Below are 16,953 nucleotides of genomic sequence, written 5' to 3'. Positions count from 1 at the left end.
GAATCCCGGCCCATCACTTACCCACGTCCACTCCTGCTGCTCCGTCCCCGCCTCGGCACACGTGCCCCCGTCCCTTAGCTGAACACTATATTATAAATCCCTGCGCCTCCCACACATCCCTGCCGGATCTTCAGTGCTCATTGCCTAAGAGAAATCGTACCCTATTGCCTGTTTGCCATACCATGTACCCAGACCTTTCCCGCTACGTTTTTGACTATGAACCTTTGCCGCCTGCCTTAACCTTCTGCTACGTTGACTATGCCTCTGTCTCATCCTCCTGTACCTCGCCTTGCCCAGTACCTGTGTGGTCGAGCCGTGTCGGTGGTAACGACCTGGGTGCGGCATCTTCATTGGCAGCAGTGAGATCGCCGTAAAGCGATCTCACTGCTGCCTCTGGGAGTTTCAAAACTGCAACTCCCAGCATGCCCAGACAGCCTTTGGCTTTCTGGGCATGCTGGGAGTTGTAGTTTTGCAACATCTGGAGGGCCACAGTTTGGAGACCACTGTATAATGGTCTCCAATCTGTGCTCTTCCAGATGTTCCAAAATTACAAATCTCAGCATGCCCACTCTGTCGAGGCATGCTGGTAGTTGTAGTTCTGTAACATCTGGAAGACCACAGATTTGGAGACCATTATACAGTGGTCTACAAACTGTGGACCTCCAGCTGTTGCAAAACTACAACTCCCAGCATGCCCAGACTGCCCAAGCATGCTGAGAGTTGTAGTTCGTCAACATCTGACCCTTCAGATATTGCCGAAATACAACTTCCAGCATGTCTGGCCATGCTGGGAATTATAGTTTTGCAACAGCTGGAGGCACACTAGTTGGGAAACATTGTTCGTTTCCTATCTCTTTTTCCCAACCCGTGTGCCTCCAGCTGTGCCTCCAAACTATAACGCCCAGCATGCACTGACAGACCATGCATGCTGGGAATTGAAGTTGTGCAACAGCTGGAGGCACACTGGTTTGGAAACACTAAGTTAAGTAAAAAACTTTCAAGTGTTTTGCAACCAGTGTGCCTTCAGCTGTTGCATAACTACAACTCTCAGCATGCACGGACTGCCAAAGGGCATGCTGGGAGTTGTAGCAGTATGCCTCCAGCTGTTGCATAACTACAAGTTCCAGCATGTCCTTCTGCTGTCACTGCATGCTGAGATTTGAAGTTTTTGCAACAGCTGAAGGCACACTGGTTGCGAAACACTGAGTCTGTTTCCGTGTTTCGCAACCAGTGTGCCTCCAGCTGTTGCAAAACTACAACTCCCAGCATGCACGGACAGCCAAAGGGCATGCTCGGAGTTGTAGTTTTGCCACAGCTGGATGCCCCCCCCCCCTTCCCCCCCAATGTGAATGTACAGGGTACACTCACATGGGCGGAGGTTTACAGGGAGTGCTGCAAGATTGAGAAGCAGCAAACTCGCTGTGATCCTTCGCCTGTGTGACTGTACCCTAAAAACACTACATATACACATACCGCTACACAGCCCCCCTCCCCAATAAAAATGAAAAACGTCTGGTACGCCACTGTTTCCAAAACGGAGCCTCCAGCTGTTGCAAAACAACAACTCCCAGTATTGCCGGACAGCCATTGACTGTCCAGGCATGCTGGGAGTTTTGCAACAGCTGGAGGCACCCTGTTTGGGAATCACTGGCGTAGAATACCCGTATGTCCACCCCTATGCAAGTCCCTAATTTAGTCCTCAAATGTGCATGGCGCTCTCACTTCAGAGGCCTGTCGTATTTCAAGGCAACATTTTAGGGCCACATATGGGGTATCGCCGTACTCGAGAGAAATTGCCTTACAGATTTTGGGGGACTTTTTCTCCTTTTACCCCTTATGAAAAGGAACAGTTGGCGTCTACACCAGTATGTTAGTGTATAAAAATTTAAGGTGTTGACGCATACTTTACATTTTCACAAGAGGTAAATGGGGAAAAATGATCCCCATTTTTTGGGACACAATTTAGCCAGAGTACGGAGATACCACATATGTGGGCGCAAAGTGCTCTGCGGGCGCACAACAAGGCCCATAAGGTAGAGTGCACCATGTACATTTGAGGTGATTTGCACAGGGGTGTCACAGATGTTAAATGAAGAATAAGGACATTGGTATAATTGATGTGTTATAATTGGGTGCAAAAAGTGGTATTATTGTGAGATTAAAACTCTACACAAGAATGATAAATTTAACGCAGCTGCGCCAAATTTAGACAACAGGCAGAGGGGTAAAAAACTTCTATTATACACTGGAAATGATACATGTCCTCCATTGTTCAAGTACTGCTTCAGAGACTGTAAATGGCCTTTATATCACTTTTTCACATCTACCTTCATTGTGACAAAACAAGGCAATTCTCATAGGCATCAAGAAAGCCGAATTCAGGCCCCCAGAATCATGTTTTCAAGATAATACCCCAGAGAATAGGAACTATGTCACTACTTTTACAGTACTTCTTACTTAGGATTTTTACCAAGGTTAAAGGGGTACTCCGGTGGAAAACATTGCTCTCTGCTGACACCTGATGCCCGTATCAGGAACGGTCCAGAGCAGGAGAAAATCCCCATAGCAAACCTCTCCTGCTCTGGACAGTTCCTGACATGGACAGAGGTGTCAGCAGAGAGCATTGTGGACAAGACAAAAAAGAAATTCAAAAAGAAAAGAATTTCCTCTGTAGCATACAGCTGCTAAAAATTACTGGAAGGGTAAAGATTTTTTAATAGAAGTAATTTACAAATCTGTTTAACTTTCTGGCACCAGTTGATTAAAAATTTTTTTTTTCCACCGGAGTACCCCTTTAAGGGTTCACCACCAAATCTGGATTAATAGCCATATACCTCAACTTATCATCCTGTTCTTCCCCACAGTAAAGTATATATTTTTACTTCAATTGAACCCTTAATTTAATATAATTATGAAAACTGATGGAAAATTGCAGACAATTGTTGATAGAGGCTAGCAAATAGTAACAGGTGTAATTGTATTGACATGACATTCAATCAGTTAATGACAAAAACTCCCAAATCAAGTAAAACACATAAAACAGTTTCAATTAAATGTACATCCTTGATGTGGCAGCAAAACAAAGACTTTATTACAATATTAATTTATACATGATTGTATTTTGTTATTTCCTGTGATACTACATGTCATTTTACTTTTGTAGGTATCTTCATTGGACTTGTGTTGGTGGTCTTTATTATAGTTGTCATCTTTGTTGCTCGGATCATATGGAGAAAGAAAAAGTTATATGTAAGTTAACATAGACTGAAGCAGAAAATGTAAAAGACAAAATCTCCAAGTAAAGTTTTAAGAAACTATGTGACAGACATTGTGGTAGTTTTAGATTGTTGTAATTTAATAAATTAAATTATTATTTTTATTTGTATGTATTAAAGTACAGCCTTCAAGCCATGGGAAAAAAGTGTGGGAACTCATCCAAGAGGTCCACTCAAGGGCTGGTCCTGCAGGACTCATGCCAATGGGAACAGTATTCCTACTGTGGAAAAAGTGTAGGAACTCCATTCCCATGCGTTCCTGCAGGACTTGATCCCTTTTAAAGTATCAATTGATGTAAGGAACTATAAGTGACCCTGACATCCCCAAAATTAAGAACATTCAAGCAAAAAAGTGTCACATGAGTAGTGCTGCAGAATAATTCCTGAGCACTATATTGGCCAGTTGAAAAAGTATGTTTAGCCTCGGTTTTGGCACCAAATGTAGTGTCCTGTGGTGTCTGACACTATATTGGCCAGTTGGCCATATATTATAATGTGACAGTCTACATGTATATCATAGTGACGCTGTTTACGTATTGCATGCAATCTATAGAGACAAAAAGGCAGAGCTCCTCATAGGACAGTACCGTCTGTGCACAATATGGATAGGCTGAATAACCAAATAATTCCAATATGCTCACCTTGGTGGGTTGTGTGTCGGACACAACCACAGTATCAACGTATGATTGTAGGGGTGCTTTCCCGGGATCGGTCAGGATATACACCTACCGATATGCTTATGGTAGAAGAAGAGGAAAAAAAAAAAAACAAGAACCGGGTTTCAGTGCAATCCACCATTCAGAGGTAATTCACCAGTCAAAGGCAAGGTACCATTTGCAATGTAATAAAATTTATTCAGCCAGGTATTGATGCGTTTCAGGGCTCTAGGGCCCCTTCTTCAGAATAGTAGGCAACTGTTTACGTATTGTAATAGGCAGGTGCCCTGGGTGGAGTTCCCTTGTTAAGGGGGCTCCCCCTGTTTTGTGCAGTTGGCTGTATCTGGCCCTTTTTAAGTGTTTTTTATGATATTGTCTGTCTTTTTGATATATGTATTAATAAAAGGATTTTTGATATACACATAATATGGGTGTGCGCTGTTTTATGTGTTTCTTTTTCTTTTGGACATTGTGCTACACTTGATACGTATAGCAGCAACCCTTGTTTAAATAGATGGTGCTGAGCCCACTCGTATTTTAGTGGTTGAGGAAAGTAAGTTTGTGACAGATGGGATCAGAACATGCCAGTGCCATGGAAGAATTTTAGCTGAGAGGGTCCAGGAGGATTGAGCCTAAGGGAGATAGCAGCCTGCCTAGCCCTGTACCACATAAGTAAGTATGCACCTAGAAGTGTGGGTCTCAGAGGCAAAGCCGCTTCTTAGCTTCTTATTTTATATAAATTAATGATAGAAGTGTAGAGTAGAGTATTAAAGGGGTTATCCACCATAAGGTGATTTTAGTATGTACCTGGCAGACAGTAATCGACATGCTTAGGAAGGTTCTGTGCTTGTCTTGGGGCCAAATGGCTATGTTGTGAGATTACCATAATACTGTGGCTAGCTTTTTGTGAACTGGTATTTCCTGTTTGAGTTTTCTTTTTTTGACTACAAATCCCATAATTCCATTTTCCTCCCTCCCACACATCAGCTCCCCACCCATTGAAACATAAATGCGCTGCATCCATTCAAAAGACCTGTGGTTTTCAATCAGGGTGCCTACAGCTGTTGCATTGGTTGCAGATTGATCTCTTTCCCACAAAACGATCCCTCCACCCATTGAAGCAGACAGGCTCCCTATCATCAGCTGACTAGTGAGTCAGGTCTCGGCCGCATTGCAACCTGGGACAACAGTTATTTTGTATTCTGGTACAAATAAATATTGGTGTGAAAATCACAGAAGAATTGTGAGAAAACAGTCACTACACTAACTTTACAGCCCCTGTAGCATAGTCAAATAAAAAATAATCCTGGAATACCCCTTTAAGGGCTCATGCACATAAAATAAGTTGTCTCTAGAGCCCTACTGTACCTCTGTATGCTGTATTTTTGAAGGCACCGCACCCTCCAGTAATTGTCAGTAAACTGCCTACAAGAGATGCAACAACTGATGGTAAAGTGGGATCAGTTTAGAAAAGGGCCGAAGAGAAACTGAGCCGGACTGCCCGATATATGTGACAGCACCCTTACACAGAATCAAAGCAGGCTCTGACTGAAAATCTGCTGGGCTGGGCAGAATCCTGGAGGGCCACCAAGAGGCCCTAGGTCACCCATCTCCCATTCTGCCATTAGTTTAAATTAATGTCCCTCTAAGAGTAGTGCAAAGGATTGCTGATAGACCTGCTCTAGCCTGTAGCTGCCCTACTTGTGTGTGTGTGAGCAATGAGTACCCTTCCTGTGTCCATCACTGTTTGCTCTCTGTGATGTGCTCCAGCCCCCACACCAGACATATGCCATATACCAGAGTCTCCCTTGCGTTTTACCCCTCTATTGTACTTGATGAACAATTCCTCCCACTGACATTCTACACCTTCAGTTAAAGGGAGAAGTGGACGTTAAGTGACATCAATTCTGCATCCTGGCAACACAAAGTGGCTGCACCTTACACATTGGAGTCTGTATTTTTTTAAGGCCTCTGGTCTGGTGTCTGTATTACTGAGGGTCTGTATTTGTTATGGAGAAGTTGTCTGTATTTTTTTTTAACTTGACTTGGGTTCACATTTTTCGGGGGGTCTTGTCTAGGGGTTTGTATTTTTTGTGTGGTCTGGTCTGGGGTCTGTGTTTTTAGGGTTTGGTCTGGGGTCTGTATTTTTTAACAGTTCTGGTCTAGGGTCTGTAGGGGCTCTGATCTTGGGTACATTCAGAGTGATATTAGGATACATAGGGGTACAATTTAAAGTGTAGAGAACCTAGATAAATCTGAAAAATGTGAGGAAAAACTCAGCACCAGAGAGTGTGAAACAGGAACAACAGTTGCTACTGAGAGTGATCTGCAGTATTTGTTGAAGCATAACAGTTAGCAAATATCAGGAACTTTAGGGACGCAAAAACAGGATCTGCAGCAAAAACTGACTTGTCAGAAACAAGAAACAAAACACTTCAGGATTTTAGGCTAGTCTATATTGGGAAGGGAAAGCACATAAGAGGGGGGGGGGGGGAAGAGAGAGGAAAACAAAGAGAAGAGGAAAGGGAGCCAAAATACGGGGGGGAGAAAGTCAGGAGACCAGCCTAGGTCCACCCCCCAAAGGTCCACGTGTTTCTATATACTCATCCCAGCCGGCATGCCCCCTCCCATAGGCTTGCATTGAGGGGGTGGAGCATGACATCACATGGGGGCGGTGCCGTGATGTCACGATACTCCGGCCCTGTGATCGTGATTCATCAGACCCAGAACGATGTTCACTCCGGAGGCTGATGATAGCAGGGTGCTGCATGAAAGATTGCGGGGGTCCCCAGCGTTGGGACCGCCACGATCAGACATCTTATCCCCTATACTTTTGATAGGGGATAAGATGTCTTAGGGCTGGAGTTGTACTCTGGTGGAAATTATTATTATTTTTTTAATCAACTGATGCTAGAAAGTAAAACATATTGAAAAATCTTAATCCTTCCAGTACTTATTAGCGGCTGTATACTACAGAGGGAATTCTTTTCTTTTGGGATTCTATCCTGTCACGACCACAGTGCTCTCTGCTGACACCTCTGTCCATGTCAGGAACTGTCCAGAGAAGGAGAAAATCCCCATGGCAAACATATGCTGCTCTGGACAGTTCCTAAAATGGATAGGGGTGTCAGCAGAGAGCACTGTGTTCGTGACAGAAAAATCCCAAAAGAAAATAATTTCCTCTGTAGTATACAGCCGCTAATAAGTACTGGAAGGACTAAGAATTTTTAATAGAAGTAATTTACAAATCTGTTTAACTTTCTGGCACCAGATGATTTAAAAAAAAAAAAAAAAAGTTTTTCACCAGAGTACGACTTTAAGGGCTGACAGAAATGGGCCAGAGAAACCATAGACCTCAAGAGCGACAAACAAAAAAGGCCAACTTAAACGATCGAAGGCCTTCGCGGCATCAAGGCTAAGAAGTAGCCCCAGGGTCTTAGCCTTGTTAAGATCCTCAGTGAGGACTATGGTTGTCCCGGTATTGTCTCCTGCCTGGTGATTGACCACAAAACCAACCTGATCTTTGTAGATAAGGGAGGAGCTGCCCCAGCCTGTCAGCCAGAATCTTAGAAAAAAGCTTCAGGTCAGCATTTAATAGGGAGATCGGGCGATAACTTGCACATTCCACTGGGTCCTTGCCTGGCTTAGGAATCACCGTAATGGCAGATTCCAGCAGAGAGGGCGGGGGGGGGGGGGGATTATGGGGAGTGACAGCTGTCCCTTGCAAAAAAGATTTGAAGAGCGCCAACATATGACAACATTTGAGGAGACAAGGAAGTCCATAAACACTTTGTAGTATTGGTGGGAAAGACCATCAGGGCCAGGGATTTCCCGTTGGGGAGCTGGGAGATGGAATTTAGTAACTGAGCTGGGAGATGGAATTTAGTAGCTGTTCCCGAGAGATGGGACTATAAAGTAGAGTATAAGAGTTCAAGCCTTTAATGTTAAGGGACACTAGATGCATCATGACACCTGGCAAAAGTGGGCAAATAGGAATGAAATGGTATCCTCAACAGTCCAAATGTCTGGTGACGGGTAGTACAAATGCAGAGCGGTCCAGGCAGCGGTGGAGTCTTTAGAAATCCTTTTACAATAACCCAGAGAATCGGAGGAGCTGGATGGAGGAAGAGCCAGGCAGGGCGCCTGATCCAGAGGGGGGGAAAAAAAAGAGACAAAAACAGAGACAACAGAAAGACAGAAGAGGAGGGGGAGAAGGGACACACCAATGGGAGAAAAAAGGCAAAGCTAACGAACAGATATAGGGGCAAAAAAGAAAAAAGCTGCCCATACCATACTAATATGGAATCCACCATACATAAGAAATAAAAGTGGTCTACATAATGCAATAACACTATGTGAGCGTCGCCTGAAGAGAAGAAGCTAGGTAACTAGACAACAAAGCATAGTATACAGAATACGCCATCCTAAAAGGAAAGAAACTAGGCTATCAGGTTCCCATGCGAGGGCCAGCAGTGGTGGGGTCGAGTCCAGACGTCAAGGTGGTCGAGGACTGTCCTTTGGTCTACAGACCCGAGGCCATGCCGGAAGTGGAGGAGGCGGTGGGGAAGCAATTACCAACTCTGCAATTTGGGGTCCAGAATGTCCAAAGTCTCACAGAAAGCATGGAGGTTGTGGTTTGTGCGGAGAGTAGCAGTAGATCCATTCTTTTGGGCTGTGAAACTGAACAGGAAGCCCCAATGGTAGAGAATGTTTTCGTCATGAAGCGACTGAAGTAGGGGTCTCAGTAGGTGTTGTTTCTGGAGCATTATAAACAACAAAATCCCAAGGAATTTCTGGGCAATAATACCAACAACAACCTTTAGGGGTTACCCCCAAGGGGCTAGCCCTAAACTAGAAATCCCTCCTAAAACAATGATCTTTATTATTGTCACTTTAAGAAGCAAGAACTCTTGCATATATCGGGTGTAAATTAACTTTAAAAACACAGCCTGTGCTCATATAATAGTCTCAGTCATTCCCTTCATGTACCTGACCGCTGGTGAATGTACACTATAGCCGGTGGCTACAAGGGATGTATTGTATATGTTTTTTTACTGGCAATTCTGCGGCTGCTAATTAAAATATATGACAGCCACTTGCATCCCTACATTTTGTCAGCTCACACTGACTTACTCAGGGGAATGAAGTCAGCTGGTGTGGTGAAGCATCCGGCAGTACAGCACGACCCAAGGAGAGGAAGAAGTGCTCTGGGACAATGGCGACAGGGCCTGCAAGGATCCAGAGAGCAGAAAGGAGTCCAGAGGTCCCAGTTTTGGGTCCAGCACTGGTGTTTGACCCCGGTGCTGGGAATGGTTAGTGTGACCCATCGGGAGCAGAATCCAGGGCAAAAACAGGGCAAAAACACTGCAGGCAGCCTAGGGACAGAGCTCTGTTAAGCTGTGACAGCTCTCATTGGCGCCAAGCCACGCCCACTCCACTATATTTTCTTAACCTGTCTGGGGTCCACATTTTTCAGGGTGTCTTGTATGGGAGATCTGTATTTTTAGAGGGGTCTGGTCTGGGGTCTGTATTTTTAAGGTGGTCTGGTCTGTGGTCTGTAATTTTAGGGGGTTTGGTCTGAAGTCTGTATTTTTTTAGGATGTCTGGTCTTGGGTCTGTATTTTTAAGTGATCTGGTGTCTGTATTTTTCTAGGAGTCAAGTCTTATTTGTTTTATTTTGTGGTCTGGGATTGTATTTTTTTAGGGGGTCAAAACGTGGGCCTGTATTTTTTTAGGGTGTCAGGCCTGCGGTCTGTATTTAATTGAAGGTCTGTAATAAGCATTTATTTGTGTTGCTGCAGAGGCTGAAGATTTCTGAAGACGTGAGGGGCAGTCATCAGGAGAAGTCCTCAGGACAGCATGGGGACTATGAAAAAGAAAAGAAAGATGATGAATCTATTCAGGCCAGACTCATGAAGAGTCATGATCCGTGAGTCACAAGATTATAGAGGAGCCATGTGTTATAATAAATACTTTTGGAAAATGTCACAACTCTTTATTGTGAGGCCATGTTCAAACAATGGAATTTGTGTGGAATTTTGCAGAAGAATTCTGCACGGACATTCTGCTGCAGAAGAGTCCAATTGATTTCAATTGGATTCTGCTGCACTCTGCACACGGTGGAATTTCTGTGCCAGATGTTTCAGCTGCAGAAATTCTAGTTCAAGTAAGTTCTTCCTGCGGATTCCGCAAGCAAATGCATTGTCCTCTATGAGACGGTGCACTTCCGAGCGGTCCTAGCGCCGCCATGCTCTGCCGGTGTGAGGTGGTTTTTTGCGCCCCGTAGATCCATGCGTCCGCTCCTCCCTCAGCTCTCCGAACATTTCCGAAGCTAGAACTGGGAGGGCAGAGCAAGGGGAGAGAGAAGGTCCACGCCCCCTCACTCATCTCCTCTCCCTGAGCTCGGCTGGACGCAGATCTCTACAGCCACACCCCCTCCCTGAGGACATAGATCTCCTCGGCAGGTCCCCTCCCTCATCTCCCCGAGCTGAGGACATAAATCTCCACGGCAGGTCCCTCCCTCATCTCCCCTCCCTGAACTCGGCTGGACGCAGATCTCTACGGCACGCCCCCTCCTTGAGGACATAGATCTCCCCGAGCTGAGGACGTAGAGCAGTGCTCCCAATGAGCTCTATGTGTAAAGGGGGACATACTGCACGGGCTAAAGGGGGACATACTGCACGGGCTAAAGGGGGACATACTGCACAGGCTAAAGGGGAACATACTGTACGGGCTCAATGTCCCCCTTTAGCCCGTACAGTATGTCCCCCTTTATACATAGAGCTCATTGGGAGCACTGCTCTACGTCCTCAGCTCGGGGAGATGAGGGAGGGGACCTGCCATGGAGATTTACGTCCTCAGGGAGGGGGGGTGGCCGTAGAGATCTGCGTCCAGCAGCCGAGCTCAGGGAGGGGAGATGAGGGACGGGGCGTGGACCTTCTCTCTCCCCTTGCTCTGCCCTCCACCAGTTTTAGCTTCGGAAATGTTCGGAGAGCTGGGGGAGGAGCGGACACATGGATCTATGGGGGCGCAAAAAACCACCTCACACCGGCACTCTGCTGTCTATGGAATGTTAGCACAGAGATATCCATGATTTCACCATGTGTGTGAATGAGTGTTGTGTGTAGTATGACAGCTCAGTTCCATTAAAGTGAATTAAGCCAACTTGTAATAACACACACAACCTAAGGACAGGAGTGGTTCTGTTTTTTGATCAATGCTCTATTCTATTTCAAAGTATAGTCTGCAATGCGAGGCTATGTTCACACGGCAGAATTTCTGCATGGATTTGCGCATTGAAATCCGCATGTGTCTAATAATTTCCCCCCACCGCCTCACCCTGCAGATACTTAATTTGAGCATTAATCACGGCATCTGAAGGGTTAATGGCAGGCATCAGCATGATCGCTGATGTCCGCCGTTATCAGTGATAATGATAACGGAGGAGCGCTGTAGCGAGTGCTGCTCCTTCACTCACTTCATTGCCGTGCCATAAATGTACATTTACTGCACATGTCCAAGGGTTAAAGAGGAACTGACAGATGCATAACCCAGACTAACCTGTGGGCACAATAGTGTGGGTGATGCTAATTCCAAAGCTGATTGCTTTTTTAAAATCCGTTGTGCCATTTTCAAGTTCTGCACAATAGTTAACATAAGGACATTGAGGGGCATTTATGAAAACTATCATACGTCTGTGTTTTTTTGGTCAGTTTTTCTTTAACTTGTTTTTGTTGTCGTGCGACAAATTTACTATATTGTCGCATGGCGTAAGTAAATTTGTCGCACGTAAGCAAAATAAGGATTGTCGCACGTATAAGCGAATTTTTTTGTCAGCTTTATGCTTCTTTCACAGAGCGCTCGGTCCGCTTTATTCTTAGCTTTTTTGCCCGGGAAAGTATTATTTCTTATTTAAAAGACCTGCCTTTGTGCCTTTCCTGGCTTGTTGCCAAACTTACTACCTTAAAATGTCGAGAGCTGGAGGGAAAAGCATCAGCAAACGTTGAGGTTGCAGTTTGGGTTTATGTCAGGCATTTAAGGCAGCCAAAAAATAGTAAGCAAGCTTTAACTTACCTGCCTGTGGTCCCCATTTGCTCTGGTATGTGTCCCTTTCCTCTGGCCATGTTTCTTTTGGGGTTCGGAACCTCAGCCTATCCCCACCTGCAGTGATGTCCCGCCTCAGCCGGTGATAGGCTTACCAACCTGTCCATTAAAGGAGCTATGTCCGGGCTCTTTTACATGACAGTTTGCTCAGCCTTTCACCGTCCAAGATGCGACATCGTCGGGGTTGGCAACACGCTGAGGTTCCCAGCCCATAGGGCACCATTTATGGCTGACCCGGACACTTACCGTAGCAAATGTGAAACGCTGTCAGTTTAGTTTAAGCTTGCTTTCTATTTTTCGTCTGGCTGGTGCCGTAGACGACTTTAAAATTAGCGCTACATATCTCTTTAAAAAGCTTTGTTCAAAATGCCCCTCAGTATGTTTTGCAATGGCAAAATTACTTGATCATTCTTACCTTTTAAACAAATTTAACCTTCCAATAAGTAAATTTAATGTATAGGACATCTATATTATATTATTATATTATATATTATTATATTATATTATACTATATCAAACATTTATTATAACAAATCATACAACCTGAAAATTGCCTGTCAAAACATTTACACAACCAGGGGCGTAGCTAGAAACTGGGGGCCCCGGTGCGAAAAATTGCCCTGGGCCCCCCTACCACCTGACGACCCTCTTTCCCAATCCCGGACGACCCCTTACTCGGCTGCGCAAAGATATCAGTGACTACAGCACTGATGGGACACATATAGTTGTGTATTCTCCTGACTGTGTCCCATCAATGCTGTAGTCACTGATATCTTTGTCCCTTTGGCCCTGCCTGTTAGTCACTTATATAGTTGTGTATTCTCATGACTAAGTGACTAATAGGCAGGGCCAGACAGACAAAACAGGCATTGAAGAATAATACGCCCATTTTTCTGGTGGGGGTCCAACTGCTGGTACCTCCACCAATCACAAATCAGCTGTTGTAAAGCTATAACTCCCATCATGTCTAGAGAGCCTCAGGCATTATAGGAGTTGTAGTTTTTCAACTGCTGGAGAGCCATAGATTAGGGTACATTGTCACCTATGATCACTGCAGAACTAACAAATGACTACAGCTTTGATGGGACAATCAGGAGAAAACACAATGATATCACTGACCTGAGTGACGTCTTCTCTGTTGTCTTTTCTTTCCTTCTCCATCTGGTCCAGACGTCAGGATGTCTTCCAGCTCCATCTTCTCTGCAGAGTCTGACACCGGGACATCATAGGTTCTCACTTTGTCAGTAGATCCTCATCCTCTGTATGAAGACAATAATCATTATTATTCTGCTAAATACTGTACCCCCTGAATATAATCCTGCCACACACTGTATCCCCTGAATATAATACTGCCACACACTGTATCCCACTGTATCCCATCCACTGTACCCCCTGAATATAATACTGCCATCTACTGTACACCCTGAATATAATACTGCCACCCACTGTATCCCCTGAATATAAAATTACCATCCACTGTACCCCCTGAATATAATACTGCCACCCACTGTATCCCCTGAATATAAAATTACCATCCACTGTACCCCCTGAATATAATACTGCCATCTATTGTACCCCTGAATATAATACTGCCATCTACTTTACCCCCTGAATATAAAACTGCCTCCTTCTGTACCCCCTGAATATAATATTGCCACCCACTGTATCCCCTGAATATAAAATTACCATCCACTGTACCCCTTGAATATAATACTGCCACCCACTGCACCCCCTGAATATAATACTGCCACCTACTGTACCCCAAATATAATACTGCCCCCTACCATCCCCCTGAATATAATTCTGCCACACTCTGAGCCCCTGAATATAATCCTGCCACACACTGTGCCCCTGAATATAATCCTGCCACACACTGTACCCCTGAATATAATCCTGCCACACACTGTACCCCTGAATATAATCCTGCCACACACTGTACCCCTGAATATAATACTGCCACACACTGTGCCCCTGAGTATAATACTGCCCCACATCGTGCCCCTGAATATAATACTGCCCCACACTGTGCCCCTGAATATAATACTGCCACACACTGTGCCCCTGAATATAATACTGCCACACACTGTGCCCCTGAATATAATTCTGCCACACACTGTGCCCCTGAATATAATACTGCCACACACTGTGCCCTGAATATAATACTGCCCCCTACTGTACCCTCTGAATATAATACTGCCACACACTGTGCTCCTGAGCATAATACTGCCACACACTGTGCACCTGAATATAAACCCTCAAAAGTAACCATGCTATACACTTTACCCTCCCACACATCCTACATACATACATATATCTTGCTTGCACACGTCTATCTTTCATACACACACATCATTCATACACACATCATACATACAGTACATAAACGCATCATTCATACACATGCCACCTCCGAACCCCCCCAACACATGCATAATACATACATACACACACATCTTACATACACATACATCATACATACACCCGCCGCCTGCAGATCCCTCTGCATAATTCATCTCCACACATCATACATACATCCTTCTAGCTTACACACATCTCCACACATCATACATATACATCTTGCTTACACACATCTATCATTTATACACACACATCATTCATATATCATACATACAGTACATACACATACATAGTTTATACATACGCTGCCTCTGGACCCCCCACACATACATAATACATACATACGCCTCCAGGTCCCCCCAACATAATACATGTCCACACATCATGCATATACATCTTGCTTACACACATCTATCATTTATACACACACATCATACATACAGTACACATACATCATTCATACACACGCCGCCTCTGGACCCCCCACACATGCATAATACATACACTTCATACATATACATTCACCCGCCACCTCCAGATCCCCCAACAAAATACATGTCCACACATCATACATATATCCTTCTAGCTTACACACAACATTTATCATTCATACAACATAAATACAGTTTATACACACATCATTCATACACACGCTGCCTCCAGACTCCAAATCCACCCCCTCCTCTGTACCCCAAATCTCATATCATCCCTCCACCACCCCCCCTCCTCTGGACCCCATATCTCATATCAGCCCCCTCCTCTGGACCCCATATCTCATATCACCCCCCCCCCCTCCTCTGGACCCCATATCTCATATCAACCCCCCCTCCTCTGGACCCCATATCTCATATCACCCCCCCCCCTCTGGACCCTATATCTCATATCATCCCTCCACCCCCTCCTCTGGACCCCATATCTCATATCATCCCTCCCCTGGACCCTATATCTCATATCATCCCTCCACCCCCTCCTCTGGACCCCATATCTCATATCATCCCTCCCCCCCCACATTCATCTGAACCCCATATCTCATATCACCCCCCAGTAGTCAGGTAGTCTCCTCAGATTTTTATATTAGGACGCCCCCCCCCCTCCCCTCCCTCCCTCCGGGCATGCTGGGAGTTATAGTTTTGCAACAGCTGGAGGCACCCTGGTTGGGAAACACTGCAGTAGACAGTCCCCTTCACTTACCAGGTGGCTGCATCCAGCAGTGCACCACATTTCATCGACGATGCTGCTGCTGTAGGAGTCGGAGGCAAAAGACACCGCGCAGCTCCACCAAATGACGAGCGGTGCGCGGCCATACAGAAACGGCGGCCACGTAATGACGTAAAGCTTAGTGACGCCCCCTTGCTGTGATTTTGGGAACGTCATTACGCAGCCACCATATCTGTATGGCCGCGCAATGCTCGTAAACTGGGGGAGGAGCCTCTGCGCAGCAGTGAAAGCTATTTCATCTGGGGACGCCAGGTCGGCACAATGAATGAAAGCCGAGGCAGAGCGGCTTGCAGCGGCGGGTACGGGCGACTTGCTGGCAGCGGCGGGCCCGGGACCTGTTGCTGTAGCATAGCATAGTATAGTGAAGTGGCAGGGGGGCCCCGCGGGCCCCCCGGACTGCGGGCCCAGTCACGATTGCGACCCTTGCGACCACTATAGCTACGCCACTGCACACAACAGAGTAATAGCAGCATGAGTTCAACAGTCAGGTTCGTAAGCCATGATTTTGCTTGGGTATATTTAGTCGGTTTTTGAAGGCTTTGCGACTTTTTTGCGAATGTCGCGGTTGATAAATCCCTGACTAAACCAAGTAAAGTTTACAAACCCGCGTACCTTAGTCAAAAAAACAAAACTTGCTCGCATAGATGATTGTCACACGAAAAGTCACGGTGTCGCAGTAGCGACTTTTTTGCAGTAGCGACAAATTTACACAAAAAAACTTGTGTAAAAGAGTTGATAAATGCTCCTCGTTATTTTTGGTCAACAGGGCTGTTCCCCCAGCCCCTTGGTGCAGCGTTCTGCCTGCTTGTACCGGCCCTGTGATACTCCTTCATAAATATGCATGTTTCGCTCTTCAACACATTATCACAGCACGTATTGGTCCCTCGCGCCCCAAGGAAATCATTTACACATTAGAATTTTTGTACATAACTCCGGAATAGCACAACGGGTTTTTAAAAAGGTAATCGGCATTGGTATAAACATAAACCGCACTATTAAACTGTATAAGCAGTCAGTGTGGGTGATGCAACTGACTGTCAGTTACTCTTTAAAGGTATATTCACACGTTTATTTTTGCTGCTGCAGATTTTGCTACCCATTGACTTCAATGGGTAGCTAAAGCTGCTACAGCAAATCTGCAGCAGATCTTCAGCAAAAAATATGCACGTGTGAATGTTCCATAAGGGTATGCAAATTTTCCACTGCATATCTGCTACAGAAAATCCGTAGCAAATTTTGCTACCATTGACTTTAATGGGTCTGGAGGAAAATCTGCAAATCTGCCTCTATTGTGAGGCAATGGTGAAGTCAATGGTAGCAAAATCCACTGTGGATTTTATGCA

The 16,953-nt window shown here is 45.3% G+C and overlaps 1 protein-coding gene and 1 long non-coding RNA gene across 3 annotated transcripts in view; one reads left to right on the top strand and one right to left on the bottom strand.

Annotated features, from left to right (window-relative positions):
• Positions 1–16,953, top strand: part of LOC130359821 (uncharacterized) — an 85,804-nt gene that overhangs the window by 64,420 nt on the left and 4,431 nt on the right. For both annotated transcript variants that reach the window (XM_056562883.1, XM_056562882.1), the window contains exons 6-7: positions 3,164–3,249; positions 9,733–9,860. In XM_056562883.1, coding sequence (XP_056418858.1) covers positions 3,164–3,249; positions 9,733–9,860 — 214 coding nt within the window. The remainder of the gene's footprint in view (positions 1–3,163; positions 3,250–9,732; positions 9,861–16,953) is intronic.
• LOC130359847 (uncharacterized) overlaps positions 3,266–16,953 on the bottom strand; it is a 31,056-nt gene continuing 17,368 nt past the window's right edge. The window contains exons 3-4 of the long non-coding RNA XR_008890483.1: positions 13,154–13,293; positions 3,266–4,011 (exon numbers count right to left, since the gene is read on the bottom strand). This is a non-coding gene — a long non-coding RNA (uncharacterized LOC130359847). The remainder of the gene's footprint in view (positions 4,012–13,153; positions 13,294–16,953) is intronic.

Source organism: Hyla sarda, chromosome 1 (assembly GCF_029499605.1).
Source record: "Hyla sarda isolate aHylSar1 chromosome 1, aHylSar1.hap1, whole genome shotgun sequence".
In the NCBI taxonomy this organism is placed as follows: Eukaryota; Metazoa; Chordata; class Amphibia; order Anura; family Hylidae; genus Hyla; species Hyla sarda.
This window is presented reverse-complemented; position numbering and strand designations above follow the sequence as displayed.